The sequence below is a fragment of the Muscardinus avellanarius genome, assembly GCF_963383645.1.
Source record: "Muscardinus avellanarius genome assembly, chromosome: 1".
In the NCBI taxonomy this organism is placed as follows: Eukaryota; Metazoa; Chordata; class Mammalia; order Rodentia; family Gliridae; genus Muscardinus; species Muscardinus avellanarius.
Window position 1 is genome coordinate 84,720,072 of NC_137786.1, and position 22,865 is coordinate 84,742,936.

Genomic DNA, 22,865 nt, shown 5'->3' on the forward strand with positions numbered 1-22,865 from the left:
TGGGATTGGAACTTGCAATGTGGCATGCACAGAGAAATATCACAGAAAATAAAAACCAGATGCTTCCCCTAATTAGCAAAAACTGGAAGGAAAGGGGTAACAGGAGAAGGTCGAGTTGTAGAAAGGGCCCTATTGAGAAGCAATTAAGGTGACCAATCAGAGGGGATGGGATAGGGGAGGATGGAACCTCTTTAAAACTCATGAGGCATGTAAACAAATGTATCAAAGATAATCACCAATCAAGCATGGGATCAAGGGAGGGGGAGGTAATGGGATGGGGATTGAATGAGGGCTAATTGGATAAGTGCTTGTATATCCTCTCAAGTCTTGTATTCCAATGTGATGTATGATTACAATTCACAAAAAAAAAAAAACCCTAGTAGAAGCAAAAAAAAAAAAATAAAGGCCAATATTTTTTCCATTTCCCAGGTTATTATATTAGCTTAAGTTCTTAAATAACTTGAATAACTAGAAAAGGCTGATATGCTATTCAATAAGAATGACAAACTCATTTTTAATTTAAGGTTAAAATTTTAAGAATTTTACTATGCTACGTTCAATCACTGCTTAAGAATGTGAAATAAAATATTATAATTCTATTTTTATGAATTAAGAAAAATGCTTTCCAAACTATAGCCTACATCAAGATCACATCTCACCTATTTAATTGTATATGCATGGCCTTTAATCCCACACTTACTAAACCCTGTGGAAAAGCCAGGAAGCACTACAACTCATAGTTGAACAACTTACCTTTGTTCTTGGGATAAAATGACTAAAATATGATCTCTGCCTACCTCTCTTTTTTGGGGGGCAGGACTAGGGATGGAACCCAGGGGCATTTTACCTGATCTACACCCCCAGCCCTATTTTTTAATTCCTTATTTTGAATCAGGGTCTCACTAAGTTGCAAAGGGACTCACTAAGTATTAGCTGAGGCTGTCCTCAAGCCATGATCCTCCTGTCTCAGCCTCCCAAATGCTCCCAAATGCATGAGCCACAACGCGCAGTTTATTCTTTGTTTGTTTGCTTTTTTGAAACAGGGTCCCACTAAGTTGCGGAGGGCCTCACAAGTTGCTGAGGTTGGTTGAGAACCTGAAATCCTCCTGCCTTAGCCTCCCAAGTCCTGGGATTACAAGTGTGTGCCACCACACACAGCTCTTCACAACTTATTCTAAAAATCACTCTGTACTCTACTTCAGCCTCACTGACTTCAGCCCTTAAATTTGCCACTCTTCCCACCACATAAGCCTTGGTACAGGTAGTTACCCTACTAGAAGCTTGTGAGTCACCACAGAACCCTCTTCCCTAGGCCATGTACTCTATTCTTCACTTACGTGATGCTGTTCCTAGAGCTCCTCCCTCCAGGCTACATGAGGCACCTGACACTTAACACATAACAAACATTAGCACAGGGGTATGTTACCCAATAAATATATCCTAATTTCCTAGCAATCTTTCTGGGACTCAGAAAATATATTTGTGTCTACAACCATACCACTCTAGATGCACCTGATTTTGTCTAAAAATATACTTTTGAGTTAATAAACTGCTAATACCATCTCCTCTTTCCTTTCCACCAGAAAACACTATAAGCTTAAATCTTCCATACTTTCAAACTTTTTTCCAGGCTTCTTTACCTCTGGCATTTCTTATTTTAGTTTTTTTCTTCCTCAAATTCATGTAATTTAAGTCAAGTACAAACCTCTTGAAAAATAAGAAAATCTGGAGATATTGAGTCTACTTTCCATAGTCACAATTGTCTAAACATAAACATCAAAACCAAACACTGGTTTTTATGGATGATGTATATACTCTAATTCACAAATCATCTACCTCAAACAAATAACACTTGGAAATTTCCATTCAAGTTATTCAGTTGGCCCTTAGGGATGTTTCTCTCATTTATTTCCCAGCTAAGAAAAAAATTTTAAACCATAGTTCACAAAATATTTTCAAACTGTTCCTTTTTGTAGTGCTGGGGATGGGACCCAGGGGCATTCTACCTCCACGATACACCCCTAGCCTGACTTTTTTTATTCTTTATTTTGAAACAGAGTCTCACTAAATTGTGGAGGGCCTTACTAAGTAGCTGTCTAAGAACCTGTGATCCTCTTAGCTCAGCCCCCAAAATACTAGGATTACAAGCATGGGCCACCACGCCTGGCTTATACTACATTCCATTTTAATATTACAAGAACAACAAAAAAAATGTTCTTGAAGATATAGGTAAAGAGTTTTCCTAGACTCTTTTCAAAGGAGGCCCAGATTTAAGGACCTTCCAAGATCCCAGATTTAAAGGGGGAGGGGATATTATATTTCTCTAACTCCAGCTGCATTCTCATTTCCAATAACAATCCTGTTCTCTTTTCCTATGGTATCATGACCCTTAACAATCCCGTTCTGCCATGTTTGTTCTGAGTTTATTGTACCTTACCACTTTGGGTTTCCTTTTGTTTCAGGCATATGTAAGTTGTTTTTTGGTTTTTTTTTTTCAAATTCAACCAAGCAATCATTTCTTTCCCTTTGATCTATTTTATCTAACATTTTTATGTGTTTAAAGGAAAGGGGTACTCAGCCCAGCATATGACAGAATGGCAACATCTACTTCTCTAACCCAATTCCCCATTCAAGTTATTCCTTAGAATTAAAGGAAACATGAAGACTCATCCTGCCTATAGATATAAAATAAAAAATAACCTTCCAAGAAAAAGGGTAGGTGGTTTACTCACCTCCACATTATCAAGGGGGAAAATGGCACTGATAAATCTTAAAAGATTTTAAATGTCAGGAAAGAGTCAGGCATGGTGGCAAAGGCTTGTAATCCCAGTATTTGGGAGACTGAGACAAGAGGATCGCAGGTTTGTAGCTAGCCTCAGCTACTTAGTGAGGCCCTCTGCAATTTAGTGAGACCCTGTTTCAAAATAAAGAACAAGCTGCATGTCATGGCACACACTTGTAATCCTAGCATTTGGGAGGCTAAGACAGGAGGATCACAGTTTATGGACAGCCTAAATTACTTAGTGAGGCCCTTTGCAACTCAGTGAGACCATTTCAAGATAAAGAATAAAGCCAGGCATGGTTGCACAGACTTTTAATCTCAGCATTTAGGAGACTGAGACAGAAGGATCTGGGTTTGCAGGCAGCCTCAGCTACTTAGTGACGCCCTTTGCAATTCAGTGAGACCCTGTTTCAAAATAAAGAATAAAAAATTGGGCTGAGGGTATAGCTCGGAGATAGAATGCCCCTGGGTTTCATCCCCAGTACCACCAAAGAAAAAGGGGGATATGGCTTGGAGGTAGAGTGCCCCCGGGTTCAATACCTACTACCATAAATAATAAATAAAGAATAAAAAAATAGGGTTAGGAGTGAAGCTCAGAGGCAGAATGCTCCTGGGTTCAATCCTGTTTCACAAGAAAAAATTTAAAAAAGGAATAATACTAAAGACAATATGAAAGTAGTGAAGCAAAATGAAAAGAACATCTCACAATGGTAGTACTAGAGAAGAAAAAAGATCATAAGCCAGGTGTGGTGGTACATGCCTGCAATTCTAGTACTTGGGAGGCTGAAACAGGAGGATCTCAGGTTAGAAGCCAGTGAACAGTAGCTTCATGAAACCCTGTTTGAAAATAAATAAAAAGGGCTTGGGGTATAGCTCAGAGGTAGAATGGTCCTGTGTCCAATCCCCAGTTCTACAGGAAAATAAATTAATGTATACATTTATAACTTTTGTGCCTAGCACATAAAGACTTTATTATATACCCATTTCCCTACCCTTTTCCCTAATTTTTTAAACTGTTACTAGTATTTAGGTGGGTTAGAATTCTGACTAGAGGAGGTGGTATATACTTCTAAATCCAGTGGAAGATGATTTCCTTAGGTAGATTTTTATAATGGAGGAATATGTAACTTACAAATACAACTATACATATACAAACCAAAGAACTGTGTTTATATTCTAAAGGAACATACTGTGCTAAATTTTCATTCTTTGTCTTGTTTCTTCCTCCTTTACTACTGTTTAAGTATCAATGACATTCAAAGGAGCTTTCTTAAGGAAATCTTTAAAAGAATTTTAAACAAGTATTTGTGGGGGAAATTCAGAGTCAATGATGTTTTGAAGTTCCACCATAAATTATTTTCTCCTAGCTTTCTAGTTCTTTCTTGTCACTTTCCTTATTTTTATCTCAACACCCCTTAAATGAGGCTATTTCTGCCACACAGAAATAAACATACCTCAAGATTACTGTAAAGATGAAAAGGATATAAAGAACACTGCCTGACATATAATATTTCAATATTGATCATTATTACAGATATAAAAACACTGATCTTTCTCCCTCAAAATCAGAAGAACCATTACTTCGAAATTTGCTTTAGGTGTTCTTAAGACTATCATAATTTTAAGCATAAATATAATAAATTGCTATGGCTATACTAAAATCTTCAAAATAAGTCACATAATTAAAAAGAGGAAAATATGGTCACCCATAGTGAATGCTATGCATCAGACATTAGATTCTCATTTAATCTTTTCATTTTTGTATTATAATAAGCTAATCCAGAGAGGGTAAATAACAAAAGCAAATGTCAACACTCTAACAAGGGCACAAATTATAAATACATATGAAGAACTGAAAGGAAATGCAGAAAAATAAAAGCCAATAATTTCCTAGAATGATAGAAATAATTTATTTTAAAAACATTCCTTAGCCGGGCATGGTGGCGCACGCTTGTAATCCTAGCATTGGGGAGGGAGATCGCGGTTCGCAGACAGCCTCAGCTACTGAGGGATGCCCTTCGCAAGTCAGAGACTATTTCAAAACATATAAAGACTAAAAAATAGGACAAAGGTGTAGCTCAGAGGTAGAATGTCCCTGAGTTCCATCCCTAGTACCACAAAAAAAAAAAAAAAAAAAAAAAAAAATCCTTAAAGTTTGAGGAACAAAAGGGGCCATTATCCACTGACTGCCTTGCCCCTCTGTCTCCTCACCCACTGGAATTTCACTTTCTTTATTTGTCCTCAGCACCCTTGCAATAAGATAAGTCGATATGTCTTTCCAGCTACATGAGGCCATGTGAACAGGCTGTAGCTAATGAGATATAGCCCTGAGTGATGTGTAAGTTCTACAGTACAGCCTTAAGTATGAAATGGCTTGCCTTATATTCTCTTCCCCACTGCCATCTCCTTCCTGCTGGCTAAAAATGACAACCACTGGATAATCAGATGCCACATGTTAAGGACAACAAAGTTAAGTTCCGCTAAGCCCAGGTACCTGGATAACCTCAAAGGGTAGAAGAGCTCACTTACTTGACAGTGAAAATTGTTTGTACCCATGTGTTTTGGGGTCTCTGGTATAATACCTTAATTGGTCTTCTGACTAATATACTGTAATGTTTATGGAATAGAGATTTTGGGTTTTTTTTTGTTTTGTTTAGTTTTGCAGTGGTGAGAGCTGAGCCCACTTGGCACATACTAAGCAAGGGTTCTACCAAAGAGCCACATCTCTAGTCTGCAACAAATATTTTCTGGAAAACAAGATTCATATATAATTTGAACTCACTCATCTCCTCAACTAACAATTGCTCAGCAAGGATTTCTACTAGGAACAAAAAGCCATGAAAAAAAAGAAAAAATTGAAATAAAAAAGATAAAAAAGAAAGGCAGGCGGTGGGGCACACCTGTAATCCCAGTACTTGGGAGGCTGAAACAGGAGGATTTCAAATTCAAGGTCAACCTCAGCAATTTAGCAACACCCTGTTTCAAAACAAAGGACAAAAAGGGTTGGGAGTATAGCTCAGAGGTAGAATGCCCCAGGTTCAATCCCCAGTTCCACAAGAAAGAAAAAAAAAAAAGGTAAAAAAGGGATCCATTCCTGACTAACTAGAGGTGGGAAAAAGGAAACTGGGGCAAAACTTAATGGAAGGAGTTATTATAGAGCTCAGCACAGGTACCTATCCCCATACATCTCCCTATCTGGAGAATGCTTCTTTCGCAAAAGCAAAAGATACAACTTCCTACTCTTTAAGACTACTCAAAAATACCGTCCTTTATGTATCCATCCCCAATTTCCCCAGGCATAAGCGATGTTCCAGCTCATATTCGCACAGTATTTTGCTTCTATGTTACTAATAATTCCTTCACATTACAATTGTTTTTACACATGCATCTTTCTCCTAACTAGATTCTTAGTTCATTTAATTGAGAGCTTCATATTCCATTTATAGGCCATTATTCACTTCAGCATGACTGCAGAAAATGTGAGTAGTAGATGAAGAGTGAACAATAAGCATTAACCAAAAAACGAGTTTGTGGCCAAAAGCAAGTAACAGATTTCACACTTTTTGGACCATAACCTATGTATTAGTATATTATAAATAATGATGCAGTATACACAAGCTAATACACAAACTAAAGTTTGATGAAATAACACAAGTAACAACATCAAAGGCTTCAGAAAATATGGAAAATATCTTTCATCTGTATGCCTCTGAAAACCAAGTAGTGCCCTTGCTATGTTAATGACTGCCCATCCAAATCAACAGGCAGACACCCCTGGGTTCAATTCCCAGCAACATACTAACACACACATATACACACACGTTGAAAGTAGATGAGTATCTATGGGGTTTTACTATCACTAGATTTGGCGGTGGGGGGGGGGGTCCTGGGGATAGAAGTCAGGGGCATTGAACCTCTGAGCTACACCCCCTGCCCTATTTTTTATTCTTTAACTTGAAACAGGTCTCACTAATTTGCGGAGGGCCTCACTAAATAGCTGAGGCTGTTTGCAAACCATGATCCTCTGGTCTCAGCCTCTGGAATGCTGGGATTACAAGCGTGCGCCACCACACCCAGCTATACTGTCACTACTTTTTACATGTGTGTAGGGATGTGGAGTGCTGGAGATTGAACACAGGGGCATTCTAACTCTGGGCTATACTCCATTTTATTCTTTATTTTGAAACAAGGTTTCATTAAGTTATGGAGGGCCTTACAAGTTCCTGAGACTGGCCATGAACCTGTGTTCCTCCTGTCACAGCCTCTGAGTACTAGGATTACAAGCATGCACCACCATGCCTGGCTTGTCACTATTTTATATATAATTAAATCTATAATATTTGTTTCTACAAATAATGCCTACATTTAAAAGTTCAATTTTAAAGTTATTATCCCTGTGTGTTTAATCTGCTTCTTTAAAAAGGTTTTAAGAGCCAGGTGTGGTCATACACACCTACAATACCAGTACTTGGGAGGCTGAGTCAGGAGGAAAGCAAACCCAATACTTGGGAGGCTGAGATAGGAGAATCACTGGTTCGAAGCCAGCCCTAACAACATAGTGAGACTGTTTCAAAAACAAAAAATAAAAAGGTTGGGAAGGTAGCTCAGAGGTAAAATGTCCCTGGTTTCAATCCCTAGTAGTATCACACACATAAATAGCAATATGCCTTTTCTTCAACAAATGCTACCACAAAAAAGTTCTCATGCCAAGTACAGTGGTACACTACGGTTAATCCTAGTACTTGGAAGGCTAAGACAGTTGATCACAGGTTCTAGGATAGCCTTCAGCAAGTAGTCACTCTCATCAATGTAGCTATACCCTGTTTCAAAATTTAAAAAAAGGCTGGTGGTGCAATTCAGAAATTGAATACCCTTGGGTTCTATCCTGAGTAAAATACACACACACACACACACACACACACACACACACACACACACACAATTTAGAAAAGTAAGGCAAGCATGGTGGTGCACACCTGTAATCCCAGTACTTGAGAGGCTGAGAATTAATGAGAAGCTCCATCTCAGAGGAGAATTATAGGACCAAGGCCAACCTCAGCAACTTAATGAGAGTCTCAGCAACTTAGCAAGACTCTTTTAAAATAAAAAGGGCAAGGCATGTGGCTCAGAAGTAGAATGCCACTGGGTTCAATCTTTAGTTTAAAAAAAAAAAAAAAAAAAAAAGACCGCCGGGCGTGGTGGCACATGCTTGTAATCCCAGCACTTGGGAGGCTGAGACAGGAGGATCACATGGGTTGGAAGCCAGCTCAGCTACTTAGTGAGGCTCTCTGCAACTCAGTGAGACCCTGTTTCCAAATAAAATATAAAATAGGTCTGGGAGTATAGCCTGGAGGTAGAAAGCCCCTGGGTTCCACCCCTAGTACCACAAAAAAAAAAAAAAAAAAAATTATATATATATACATATATATATATATGAAAAAAAATATAAAGTTCTAAAAAAAATTCCATATAGTTCATTACATCTCTCCAGTAATTCACCAAATTCTATTTTCTTTCATTTCACTTATATGGCTCCATGAATCTGAATACACTCAATCCATTATGTATATAAATTGTTCCATTATAACCTCTAGATTATGATAATCTTTTAAAAAGTTAATATGTAACTTTAAAAGATGGTAAGATGTTGAATGATTACAGGTAAATATGCATATAAATTTTGCTATGAATTCTGCTATGAATACAATTCTTCTGGGAATCCTATTAAAATGGGAATTCTGATTTAGCAAATCTGAGATGCACAGGGGAACTTTTAGGGTAATTTTTCAGTTTAGTACTGGGTGCAGGATAACTAATTCTATGCATTTGTCAAAACCTAGAAATGCAAGTCACAGAATTAATGTAATATATAAATTTTAAAAGTTAACAGTATCTAATTTTACATATTATGACATAATCACTCTCAGGAATTTGGGTTCATTTTCATTGGGGGGAAATAAGCTAACTTGAGTAACTTTGGATAACAGTGATTTGATTAAGCTATAAGGCTTCATATAAAAGTACGATATATACAAACAATATTCTACTGGGTAAAATAGCTTCTCCTGAGGGTACAGCCTATAAATTCTGAAACTGATTTACATATATACAAGGTCAAATAAATGAATGCATAGATGGTGGGAGCTAGGCTTTTACTGCTGACATGGAAATTATAAAAGGAAAAGAGAGCCAGGCGTGGTGGTGCACGCATGTAATCATAGTAATGTAATCATATTCTATAGGATATCTGGCCAATTCTCAACCAAATCTTCAAACCATTAAGGTCCTAAGAAATTAGAAAAAAGAAAATTGGGAGGCTTAGACAGGTTAGGAACCAGCCTCAGCTACTTAGTGGGGCTCTCGGCAACTTAGTGAGACCCTGTTTCAAAATAAGATATAAAATAGGGCAGGGGGTGTAGCTCGAAGGTCAAATGCCCCTGGTTCCATCCCAAGACCCGCAAAAATGTGTGTGTGTGTGTGTGTGTGTGTGTGTGTGTGTGTGTGTGTGTAAAAATAGGTCGGGGGCATGGCCCGGAGGTAGAGGCCCCTAGCTTCCATCCCCAGGACAAAACACACACACACACACACACACACACACACACACACACACACACACACACACGGGCAAGAGAGAGAAGTTAGGAAGTTGGAATGAACTCTGTAGGACAGTATTAGAGTTGGAAATTGCAATATGAACTCGTATTTAATGTGTATACATATGGACAGATACAAAAATAACTAAATTTGCTTGGTTTAATATGTATGCATGTATCTAGCTCTGTCTACTTGTGCCTAGAAATAGTGACATTTGAGTAGAAACAAGCATTCCAGCACCTAAATCTTGGTTTCTGATGCCATTCTTCAATAATAAGGAACCAGAGCTGGACATGGTGGTGCACGCTTGGTAGTCCCAGTACTTGGGAGGCTTCAGGTTCTTGGCCAGTCTCAGCTATTTAGTAAGGCCCTCCACAACTTAGTGAGACCCTGTTTCAAAATAAAGAATAAAAAATAAGAATGGGATACTAGATGTCAACCAGTAAGCCAAGCGTGGGAAGGAGGGATGGGGAGGGAATGGGGTGGGGATCGTGGTAGGGGCTAACTGGGCGAGATGTGCATGTATGTCTACAAAAGTATTGTCTTTATACCACTATGATGTATGAATACATTGCACCAATAAAAAATAAATTAAAAAAAAAATAAGAATGGGGGTGTAGCTCAGAGGTTGAATGCCCTTGGGTTCCATCCCCAATACTATAAGAAAAAAAAAAAAAAAAAAAAAAGGAACCAGTGTGCTCTTTGGACAATGGCTGATTCTGGGGCAAAAGGATACCAGTATGTAAAAAAGAACAAAAAAAAAAAAAAAAAAAAACCAACCAGAAAAGGTTCCCAATGGCCAAGGCTTAATTAATTTAAAAGTAAAGCCAAAAAACTCATTAGATTATAACTCCCAACTGTAAGATACATATATATGTAAGATACATACATACATATACATACATACACACACATTGGGAGTTATCCTCTAATGTATATAAGGAGAAAAGAATTCTTTACAGAAGTTTTATTTAATCTATGTAGCTACTCCTCCAACCAGGAGATGGAGCTCAATCACTACTCAAACTATTTAGAGTAGGCTAGACACTATGATCTGCTTCCAATGAAAATGAACAGCAACTTTATATAAAGAAACCTAGCAAATACAACCTTAATCAGATGGTAATTGTTAACGTCATCATTTCCTCATATGGTGTAACTAGAATATTTTATCTCTGTGGCATTCTTTCAAAAACAGTAATTCCAGTTTATCCTAGAAAAAACATCAGACATTTCAAAATTGGGGTATTCTACAAGGTACCTGGGCCAATTCTCAACCAAATCTTGAAACCATTAAGGTCATAAGAAATTAGAAAAAAGAAAATTTTATAGACCAAAGGAGACTAAAGAGACTTACAATCAAATGTAATATAGTACTCAAGGACTAAATATTAACACAGAAAGAGAGCACTAATAGAAAAACAAATGAAATCCAAGTCTACATATTAGTTAATAGTTAAAAAAAAATAATTTAAAAATTGGTCTGTAAGTCTAGTTTCCCCATTTTGAAACTAGATGGCCCATGACACCATTCCTTGAGGGCTCCCAGAAAATAAAAACCACAGGTAACTATCAATAACAAAAAAGGTGTGGCAATTAGAGGCAAGATACTAAATGACTCCATGTAAACAGTTTCATATATATGCATATGAACTTGGTATGTATTAAGAATCACTTTTGGAGTTGGGCATGGTGGCGCACACTTGTAATCTCAGCATTTGGGAGCTGAGACAGAAGGATCAAGGGTTGTGGACAACCTCATCTACTACTTAGTGAGGCTCTTTGCAACTCAGTGAGACCCTGTTTCAAAAAAAAAAAAGAATATAAAGTAGAGACAGACGTGGTGGCATGTGTTTGTAATCCCAGAGCTTGGGAGGCTGAGACAGGACGATCGCACAGGTTCGAAGCCAGTCTCAGCTACTTAGTGAGGCTCTCAGCAACTTGGTGAGACCCTGTTTCCAAATAAAATATAAAATAGGTCTGGGAGTATGGCCCGGAGGAGGTAGAAAAGCCCCTGGGTTCCACCCACAGTACCACAAAAAAAAAAAAAAAAGAAGAAGAAGAAAAAAAAAAAGAAAGAAAAAAATAGGAATGGGGGGTATATCTTAGAGGTAGACTGCCCCTGGGCTCCATCCCTAGTACCACAAAAAAAGAAAAAAGTTTTGGTAGGTCTGGGATGTTTCCAAAGTTCTACTTTTCTAATAAGCTTCCAGGTGATACCCAGTACCACAACTGAAGCTAAAACTTCAATTTCTGTATTTTGTGTGTGTATGTGTGTGTGTGTTTGTTGTTTTTTGTTTTTTGCGGTACTGTGGATGGAACGCAGGGGCATTCTACCTCCACACTACACCCCTAACCTTATTTTTTAATCCTTTATTTTGAAAGGGCCTAAGTAGCTGAGGCTGTCCATGAACCGTGATCCTCCCATTTCAGCTTCCCAAATACTGGAATTACAAGCATGCGCCACCACTCCCAGCTTCATTTCTATATGTTTTAACCACCTCCACAAAATGTTTTCTCCATCTCCTTTCAACAAGGAAAAACTCTTATTTCTAAATACAGAACCTCAACATTTATAATCCATCAATTACTAAGACCTCAACTAAGCAACTAACAAAGTAACAAATGGACAACTTCACATTAACATTTGCCTATACATTATCTTATGCCTATATACAGAAAGGTAGTGTCTGAAAATTAAGACATGTATACTTATCCTCATCAGTTAAAAGTCTAAATACTTTCTTGTAATCCAGATTAAATACAATACTAAGAAATTTTATAAAAACTTTAATTTGGCAAATTCTATTCCAAGAGAAAATAACCAATTACATCAGCTCTTGTCACATAGAATACTGGGTTTTTTAATGAAAAGGATTTGATATGATCTTGGATTCAAGAACATTTAAAAGAAAATAAAAATAGGAAAAGATAAAGCATATATTGAATTAAGAAATATGGGCTACCAAGAAATGAAAGTCATACTTTCCTGCAGTTAATGACACTACAAGAAATTTTTATAACTACTTTTCTTAATTCATGATTTCTAATCATTCTAGCTTTATGATTTCATATATCCCTGCCTTTCTAAAAGTGCTTCTTAGCTGGGCATGGTGGCACACTCTTGTAATCCCAGTACTTAGGAGGCTGAGACAGGAGGATCACACAGGTTTGAAGTCAACCTCAGCTATTTAGTGAAGCTCTCAGCAACTTAGTGAGACCTCATTTCCACATAAAATATAAAATAGGTCTGGGAGTGTAGCCTGGAGGTAGAAAGCCCCTGGGTTCCATCCCCAGTACCACCAAAAAAAAAAAAAAAAAAAAAAAAAGCTTCTTAGCATAACCTTCTAACTTTAACAGTGAATTGACTTTAAAACAAAGCAAAATAAAAAATAACCATAAATTAACTACAAAGCAAATTCAAGAAAAACACTAACTAGTACTACCTTTAAAAATATTGTTCAGAGGCTGAGACAGGAGGATCGCGGTTCGCGGACAGCCTCAGCTACTTAGTTACTTAGTGAGGCCCTCTGCAAATTACTGAGACCCTGTTTCAAATAAAGAATTAAAAAAAAAAATAGGGCAGGGGGTGTGGCTCAGAGGTAGAATGCCTCTGGGTTCCATCCTCAGACCCACAAAAAAAAATAAAAAAAATTGTTCAGAGCCGGGCATGGTGGCACACGCTTGTAATCCCAGCACTTGAGAGGCTGAGACAGGAGGATCACATCACAGTTCATCGACAGCCTCAGCTACTTATGCCCTTTGCAACTCAGTGAGACCTGTTTCAAAATAAAAAAGAGGGATAGGGGTGTAGATCGGAGGTAGAATGCCCCTTGACTCCACCCCCCAAACCACACACACACACACACACAAAAAAAAATGGTTCAGATTTATCCAGTGAAGCCAAACTTGCCAGTACACACTTATAATCCCAGGCTTTGGACGGCTGAAACAGGAGGATTGCCAGGTTTGAGGACAGCCTCAGCAAATAGTGAGTCTCTCATCAACTTAGCAAGACCCTGTTTTCCAGATAAGAAAAAAGGGCTGAGACTGTATGTAGTTTGAAGGTAGAAAGCCCCTGGGTTCAATCTCTAGTGTCACCACCAAAAACATAATTTAGTATAAGAAAGCAATGGATTTTGACAAGGAATCACAATAATAGTATTCAACCAGACACTGATAAGTTGTTTTTTTTTTTTTAATTAAACTCAGAGGCATTCTACCTCTAAGCTATACCCACAGCCTGATTTTATTTATTTGGAAACAGTCTTACTAGGTTGATGAGAGCATAAGTTGTCAAAGATAGCTTTAAACCTAAAATCCTCCTGTCTCAACCCTCCCAAGTACTATGATTACAAGTGTGTACCACTATGCCTGGCTGGACACTGATAAGCTACATAGCAAATAATGTGACCTGTGATCAAATTAACTAGCTTGATGTTCTTTAAACGTAATAGATTAAGATTACAAGTCTTCTCAAAGCCATTATTTTTAGTTTTCTAGAGAAAAAATTGTGAACTTCTAAAGATTTTTTATTTTGCTTTCTTTTCTGACAGTAATTTTTGAGTAAGAAAATAACTTATGTGTAATGATGAGACTGGGGTAATTAGCATGCAAAAGATTTTTATTCAGAACACTCCTATTTGATCTTACTTTCTACTCACAGTCCACCACCACTGCCTCCCCAAAACACTGTAAAATTTGATATCTAAAGAAGATTCCTTAAGCATGAAATAATGAAGAACTGGACGTGATGGAACACACTTGTAATCCCAGTACTCAGGAGGCTGAGACAGGAGGATTGCAGGTTCACTACTAGCCTCAGGAACTTAGGCCCTCCACAACTTACTGAGACTATGAAGTACTTAAAAAAAAAAAAAAATGAAAAAATGAAAATATTTCCTATAAGCCAAGGAAACAGTGTAACATAGGAATCCTCTATGTAAATATAAAGCTTACATACATATTTAAAACATCCATGTTAATATATTTATTTATTGTACTGAGGATTAAACTTGGGGGCATTCTACTTCCAGCTATACCCCTCAGCCCTCTTTTAGTTTTATTTTGAAACAGGGTCTTCCTAGGTTGATGAGAGTCACATTATTTGCTATCTTCAAATTGGCAATCCTCCAAGTCTCAGCTTCCCAAGTACTGGGATTACAAGCTTAATTAAATTACATATTTAATAAAGTATTGTTAACCATATAACAGGCTAAATATTTTACAAGTTTTTTTTTTCAGATCTGGGGGTGGAACCCAGGGCATTCAACCCCCCAAGCTACAACCCCAGCCCTATTTTTTATCCTTGATTTTGAAACAGGGTCTCACTAAGTTGCAGAAGACCTCACTAAGTAGCTCAGGCTGTCCTCAATCCTCCTGTCTCAGCCTCCCAAATGCTGGGATTACAAGTGTGCACCATCATGCCCAGCTTAAATATTTTATTCTAAGAATCAGCTCAAAGAAATTTCATTGCCAACTATAGAATTCTAAATGGCACATCACCAACATTTTACCCCATAAGAATTTTTTAAAAACATGATATATATTAACGTTTTATTGGTGTACTATAGTCATACATCTTAATGGAATATAAGATGGTGGAGGGATACATGCACACTGTAATGTATATTAGATATAAAATGTATACATTTAGAGGCTACAGTGATTCAAACAAATTCCTAAAGGTATATGAACTAGTTACTGAAAATTTAACCTACATGCAAGCACCAATGAATTACTGCAAAATTAGCAAACTATTATACTCATATATTTCAGATATTTATGCAGAAATCTACCACTGGATTAAGTCATTAGAGATCTAACTAGAATCTGAAAAACTTAGTTACAAGAAAGAAGTTCACACAGCTTGGAATTAATGCTTTGAAATCTTCCAACATTATCTTTAGAAAGCCTAACTTCAGTTATAAAAAATTTTGTGTTGAGTAGAAACTGTTGTACAGGTGCATCCTGGCCCACATTTCTTAGTAAGTTTCAAAATTGTCAGTTAAAGGCTTGTTTTCCTGGGTATTATTATTTATTTTCAGTCAATAATTATAGACACCTATCCACAAAAGAAATCAATCCCCCCACACACTTTTTCCTTCTTTTTGGTAGAAAACTAACTTTACCCAAAAAAAGTGCCAAACACATCATGCTTAATTTCATTTCATTAACTTCCACAAAGAAAAAACTCTACCGCAAAAGCATATTTTAAAATTCTAGAAAACAGCTGGGCGTGGTGGTGCACCCTTGTAATACCGGCTCTTGGGAGGTGGAGACAGGAGGATGGCGCAGCTTCAAAGAGACCCTGTTTCCAAATTTAAAAAATATATAAAATAGGTCTGGGAGTGTAGCCCGGAAGTAGAAGGGTTTCCAGGAACCCCCAGAACCACCAAAAAATTAAAAATAAAAAAATAAAATACAATACAATTCTAGCCAATAAGAATCAAATGTTTAAACTATTTTCAATCTGTATCAACTTTAAAAGTAGAGCATGTTTCTCAATTTCTTTCTTACTTTACATTAATGTCTATAGTTATAACTTTAAAGAAAAGTCCTCTTTTTGTAAAGTTTGTCTCTTCAGTCTTTTTTTTTTTTTAGCCCTGGGGATGGAACCCAGGGGCACTCTACCTCCAAGCAACAACCCCAGCCCTATTTTTTATTATTTATTTTGAAACAGGTTTTCACTGATTGCAAAGGGCCTAAGTAGCTGATGCTGTCCTCAAACCTCAATCCTCTTGTCTCAGCCTCCCAAATGCTGGGATTACAAGTGTGTGCCACCATGCCTGGCTTCTTCAGTCTTTTAACTAGACACAATCTCTTTGTACTTTATTATGAGGAAAGCTTTTTGGGAAAAGGATGGCAATGGAGTATTAACAACAATAAAGAGTAAAGCAAAGGAAAGCGCAAAAAGGTAAGAAAAAATGAAAGCAAAATAGAAGCCACTCTCTCTGCTGATAAACTCCAAAGCAGTTGCAAAAACTAGATAACAAGATAACCATACTTCTCAGAAGCACATAAACTTGTACGGTAAAATTAGTGACTCAGAATAATTAGAGGAATATTCTTTGCAATCACTTAAAATTAGTATGTATTTTAAAAGAATCCTTTAAGTAAACATAACTTCACAGGGTTTTTTTCGCCTACACTGTCAAATTTGCCTTACTATTCCATTCCACCTCCTTTGCTGTAGTTATGGCAGAAAATATATAAAATATTATTAAACAGGTACCTGGTCAGGATACTTTTGCTAACAACCTCTTTACAGAATCAAATAGAGCCAGGTGTGGTAGAGCATGCCTGTAATCCTCCCACTTGGGAGGCTGACAGAAGGATCGCACAGGTTCAACGCCAGCCTCAGCTACTTAGTATCTCAGCAACTTAGTGAGATCTGTTTCTAAATAAAATAGGTCTGGGAGTATAGCCCAGAGGTAGAAAGCCCCTGGGTTCCATCCCCCAGTACCACCAAAAAAAAAAAAAAAAAAAAAGGACCAAGTATTTACTATCAAGAGTCTTATTTCCTATTTTGTGCATGGTTTGCTGTTTCCTGGTTATTTCTTTTTTTGTGTGTGGGTCTGGTGATGGAACCCAGGGGCATTCATCTCTGAGCTACGCCTCCTGCCCTATTTTTTATTCTTTATTTTGAAACAAGGTTTCACTAAATTGTGGAGAGCCTCACTAAGTAGCTGAAGCTGTCTGTGAACGGGGATCCTCCTATCTCAGTCTCCCAAATGCTGGGATTACAAGCGTGCGCCACCACACCCGCCTTCCTCTGGTTATTTCTACCTATTACCATTTCATTGCTCATTACAAAGTATCAGAACCTAGAAAATGACTCTTTTATATTTATTATAATACAACTGTAAAAATTTCAGCCAAAACTCTTAATTTCACCTCTGGTGATTCTAGTCAAACTTCTGTAGTCTACAACTTTACTATACTGTGTAATTAATTAGTAGGAAGAAATCAAAATTAGTTCAACCCTTCTCATTTTATAGCTAGGAAAATCGTATGAAAAATGTTCAGTGCAAAGATAATATCAACTCAAATTCTGTAACTCCTAGAACAATACTTCAACTAAGTAACTACTTCTTATTTTATTCTTTATGTTCTTATCCAATCTGCCTATAAAACCTGATAAAAATATTCCTAGCGTGGCCAAAAAAATTCATGTTTTAGATACATATAGAACATAAATTTATACCTAGCATTTTTTCCTCTTTCCTTTCCTTTCTTTTTTTTTTTTTTTTTTTAATGTGTGATTCTCCTTTCTCAGCCTCCCAAGTACTGGGATTACAGGTGTGTGCAACCACACAAGGTTCATTTTTTTCTTAAATTCTGTCAACTTCCTGTTTCTTGTCCATCCCATTTCTCCATCACTGTAATTGTTTCAGTAATATGTTATCCAATGATACATAAAACATGATGCTGTTAATAAGGGCTCCTTATATCAGAAACCATTTTAAATCATTTACATGAAGCATCTGAGTTCTCAATAAGATAATCCCATCTTATAATAGAAAAAAAATCGGGAGTATCAGATTAAGTAGTTTACACTAATTCACAAAGTTAATAAGTGGAAGAACTGGGATAAGTAACCAGTTTGACTCCAATGTTGATTTTGCTGAATTCTACATTATGATAAAAACACAACTACATGGATTTTATCAGAGTGCAGGTAACTAAAAATTGAAGACCACAGAATGTAGAATCTCTGAATGTGAAGTTTTCTTACGCATAAAAATTTCTTAGAGATTATTCCCATACTTTATCTTCTTTTTATCATGCTGGGGATTGAACCCTGAGGCATTCTACATCCAGTCTACAACCCAGCCAATTTTCTTTCTTACTTAGAAGCAGGGTCTTACTAGGTTGCTGACAGCCTTGCTAAATTGCAGAGACTGTCTTCAAACCTTTGATAATCCTGTCTCAGCCTCCCAACTTTTGATCATCCTGTCTCAGCCTCCCAAGTACTGGGATTACAAGTGTGCTGCACCAGGCCCAGCTCATAAACTATATCTTCTTTGAAAAGATATCTTCCGCTGGGCGTGATGGCGCATGCTTGTAATCCCCACACTGTGGAGGCGGAGACAGGAGGATCACGCAGGTTCAGGTTCGAAGCCAGCCTTGCTTACTTAAGAGTCCCTGTTTCCAAATAAAATATAAAATAGGTCTGGGAGTGTACCCCAGAGGTAGAAGGGTTCCATCCCTAGTACCACCAAAAAAAAAAAAAAAAAAAAAGGAAAAAAAGAAATCTTCCAAGAACTCATAACTTATAAGATCAGTGTTGTCTAAAGTTTTCTGCAGTGATAGAAATGTTTTCTCTCTGTGCTATCCAATATAGTAGATAGTAGCCATATGCAATCATCAGGAGTTGAAATGACATGTGTGACTGAGCAAATTTTTAATATTCTTTAATTTAACCTAAAAGAGCCCATGTGGTTAAAGGCTCTCATACTGAACAGTATAGGTGCAGCCAAAAAATGATGAGTATAGAAATTCTTATTGCATTTATTTAAAGATTCACTAACACTTAAGTAAATTTAAATGTCTATTTTTTTTTTATTTTACTTGCTTGAGCTTCAGTTAACTCAACAATACAAATCTCCAAATAGATTTAAGCAATTCAAATTTTTCTACACTTAAGTTCTCCGCATGTCTATTTTAGACATTAAAATCTGCAATTTCTTTTTTTTTTTTTCTTTTTTTGGTGGTATTGGGGGGTGGAACCCAGAGGCTTTCTACCTCCGGGCTATACTCCCAGACCTATTTTATATTTTATTTAGAAACAGGGTCTCACAAAGTTGCTGAGAGCCTCACTAAGTAGCTGAGGCTGGCTTCGAACCCATGTGACATGTGATCCTCCTGTCTCAGCCTCCCAAGCATGAGGATTACAAGCGTGCACCACACCCGGCTCTTTTTTTTTTTTTGAGAGTGTAGAGATGGAACCCAGGGGCATTCAACTTCTGAGCTACACCCCCCTGCCCTAATTTTTATTCTTTATCTTGAAACAGGGTCTAAGTTGCAGAGGGCTTCACTAAGTAGCTGAGGCTGTCCGCAAACCCCTATCCTCTAGTTTCAGCCTACTGAATGCTGGGATTACAAGCATGTACCACCACACCCGGCTTAAAATCTTCAATTTCAAAAGAGCTCCAAATACTAGAAACTTCTTAGCATTTGGATAGCTACAAAAAAGGTAAGAAAATAAGTGTGCAGTTGGATGTGACAGCACACATCTGTAATCCCAGTACCTTAGGAGGCTGAGACAGGAGGATCACACGTCCTAGGCCAGCCTCAGAAACTTAGCAAGACTCTGAGCAACTTAGCTAAAACAAACAAACAACAACAACAACAAAAAAAAAAAAAACAAATAGAGCCAGGTGTGGTGACACATGCCAGTATTTAAGAGGCTGAGACAGGAGGATCACAAGTTTGAAGATGGCCTCAGCAACTTACTAAGTTCGTTTCGCAACTTAAAAAGACCCTGTTTCGCCGGGCGTGGTGGTGCACGCTTGTAATCCCCGCGCTTGGGAGGCAGGGACAGGAGGATCGCGCAGGTTCGAAGCCAGCCGTGCTGGCGTAAGATACCCTGTTTCAAAAATATAAAATAGGTCTGGGAGTGTAGCCCGGAGGAAGGAGGGCTTCCAGGAACCCCAGTACCACCAAAAAAAAAAAAAAAAAAAAAAAAAAAGACCCTGTTTCAAAATTACAAAGGAAATAGTACTAGGGGCATAGTTCAAATTTAGAATGCCCTTGACTCCGTCCCTAGTACCACAAAAATAAATAAATAAATAAATAAATAAATAAATAAATAAAAACAGGGCTGGGGGTGTAGACTGGAGATAGATAACCATTTTTCAATCATCCTTATAGTAAAAAGTTGATAATAAAATTGTTTGCTTACCTTGACTCTCCACTGCTGTTTCTAACACTTTCTTCATCACTATGTCCATTCATTGTAAATATCAAGAAGTTTTAAAATAAAATATAAATCTTCGCAGTTTAAAAGATGAATATAAATACTGACTTTTTCTTGACTATTATAAATTCACAGATGAAATTTCTTCAACATTCACAGGTTTTCTGGGACACTCTTTGATTCACCTTAAGAAAAAACATTAACAAAATAAAAACATTTCCTGAAGAAAAAAGACAACAAGGCATAGTGGCACATACCTGTAATCTCAGTACTTTGGAGGCTGAGATAGAAGGATGGCAGGTTTATCACCAGACTCAGCAACTTAGTGAGATTGTTCAAAATAATATATATATAAAATAATATATATAATATATATATATATATATATATATATATTATATCTTTGAGCTATAAGTATAGCTCAAAGATAGAATGATTGTCCCAAGGTTCAATCCCCAGTACAAAAATAAATAGCTGTTTTGAACTTTAAAAAATTTACCTATGCCAATCAATTAAGAGGTGGTAAAGAAGGGCTGTTGGAGGCTTTTTATTTAGAATAGGCTTCTGCTACCTATATTTTGGATTACTTACTAGAATTTAGCAGGCTACTGCTAGTGTATTTTTGACAGAAGAAATTAAATATTTGAGTGGTAAAATTTTTAGAAACTAATTGCCACTGTTAGTAGCATTTATATAAATTACCAAGGCAAAGTAATGCCATGTAACATAAACATTCATCTCAGAGGTAAGAAATGGAGTCCTATTTGATAACTTGTCAAACAAATAAAAAAGGGGAAAAGTTTACCTTTAATGAAACCAATTCCTATCACCAAGAACTCCATATACTCCAGTGAGGTTAAGTTTTGAAAATGCTCACATAAGAACAGAATAAAAAGTATCATAAAATCTTGGCAGAAATGCACAGGTCAAAATAAACATGCACTTTCACAGGTAAATTAATAGTGGAATAAAAAATGTTAAATAATATTTGTCCAATTTGAACTTCCATAAAAAAAGGAAAAGGTAAGAGAATACATACTATACTTGATTCGTAAACTAAGATATCTGGGGCAAGAAATAATGGACCAAGACACAGTGTTTCCACCTCTCAAGATTTCAGTACAACAGTAGAGAGTCACCTACAACCCAACCACGAATAAACAAAGGAGATCTCTGGCAGGGGAGGGAGAGGAAGAAGCGGGGGGAAGGAGACGTCAGATCCTTCCCCAGCCAGAAAGTACTGAGACAGCCGACCTAGAGCAGAGCTGTCCTCTGACCTCACCAAATAATTTACTCCTCTGATTATTTCCATTCCACAAACAAGAGGAGAGAAACAGGCTGTTGCCAACTCAATCATAGCAAACTCTGCGTCTGGATTAGAATTTTAATTCAGACCTTGGTCCGGTATAGCCTCTCTGCTAGAACAGGTTATCTAAAAAATAACCTTTACATTCAACATTTATTTCTACTGTTAAATGTAACTTGTAACCCTAGTGAGATAGCTTTACAATTAAACAAGCCTTTAAAAATCTAAGTACTGTGTAACAAACTGCCTCTTTGCCGAAAGTCTTGTAAAGAAAGTTCACTCCTCTTTTCGTTCTTTCCCTTTCACCTTCCTTTCGCCCCTCAAAATGGCTTTCTCTGAACTGTAACTTCCCCCTCATTCCTTTCTCCGAGTACTCCTTCCAAAACCCTCTTCAGAAGCCCAAAGCGCACGCAGCTCTACGCTCTCTCCAGCCTCTCAACAATGACTCTTCCCGAGTCTTTAAGCCTCTTCAGTTCAGCCCTCCTCCTCTAGCCTCGGTCTTCTCACAGCTGCGTGGCTCCTACTAAGTTTGGGAGGCAGAACTCAAACAGGAGATGTGGAAAACCATCCTCCTCGCCCATCCGTCCAGCGCAGCTCGGGTCCCATCAGCCTCCCTCCTGGACCTCTCTCTCCCCGCGCTCGCGGGCCTCCATCCCGGTCCCAGAAGCTCTTCTCTTCCCGCCTCAAACTTCCCCAGACCCGCCCCGCGCCCTCCCGAGCTCGCCGAGCCGCCGCCCCCTCCCCCTCCCGCGGCTCCCCACGTGCTGGGTGTCCCGGCGGCTGCAGGACTGACGCTCGGCCCGAGCGCTCGCCGCGCGCGGCTCTGCCCCCGCGGCCAGGCCGTCTCCCAGCCCAGGAGGCCGGGCGGGCCGGGGCCGGCAGGCGGCGCGAGGATGCGCTCGGCGGGGCCGGCCTGCTCGGCCGCTCACACGCCCCCCGGGCGCCGCCGCCGCGCCGGCCCTCGCAGCGCCGCCCGGGCCTGGGCCGCCGCCTGCGCTCCCGGCCGCCCCGGCCCCGGCCCCGGCCCCGGCCCGCGCGCCGGCCGCCCGCCGCTGCCCGCCCGCCGCGCTTCCTCACCGGCCGCCGTGCGGGTCGGCAGGCGCAGGACGCCGGTCGGTGGGCGGCCTCCTCGCGCCCGGGCCCGCGGTCTCCGCCGCCGCGTCCTCGGCCCCGGGCGGCTCGGGGTAGGCGAGTCCGGGAGGGGGAACGGAAGGAGAAGCCCCGGCCCGCGGCACCAACGCGCGATCCCCGGCGGAGCGCCG

At 38.7% G+C, this 22,865-nt stretch overlaps 1 protein-coding gene across 2 annotated transcripts in view; it reads right to left on the reverse strand.

Annotated features, from left to right (window-relative positions):
• The window catches only part of CHD1 (chromodomain helicase DNA binding protein 1), a gene marked incomplete at both ends in the record, with an annotated part of 85,023 nt that extends 64,688 nt beyond the window's left edge, over positions 1-20,335 (reverse strand). For both annotated transcript variants that reach the window (XM_080705053.1, XM_080705052.1), the window contains one exon: positions 20,283-20,335. In XM_080705053.1, the coding sequence (XP_080561179.1) occupies positions 20,283-20,335 (53 nt within the window). The remainder of the gene's footprint in view (positions 1-20,282) is intronic.
• Positions 20,336-22,865: the final 2,530 nt, after the last annotated feature.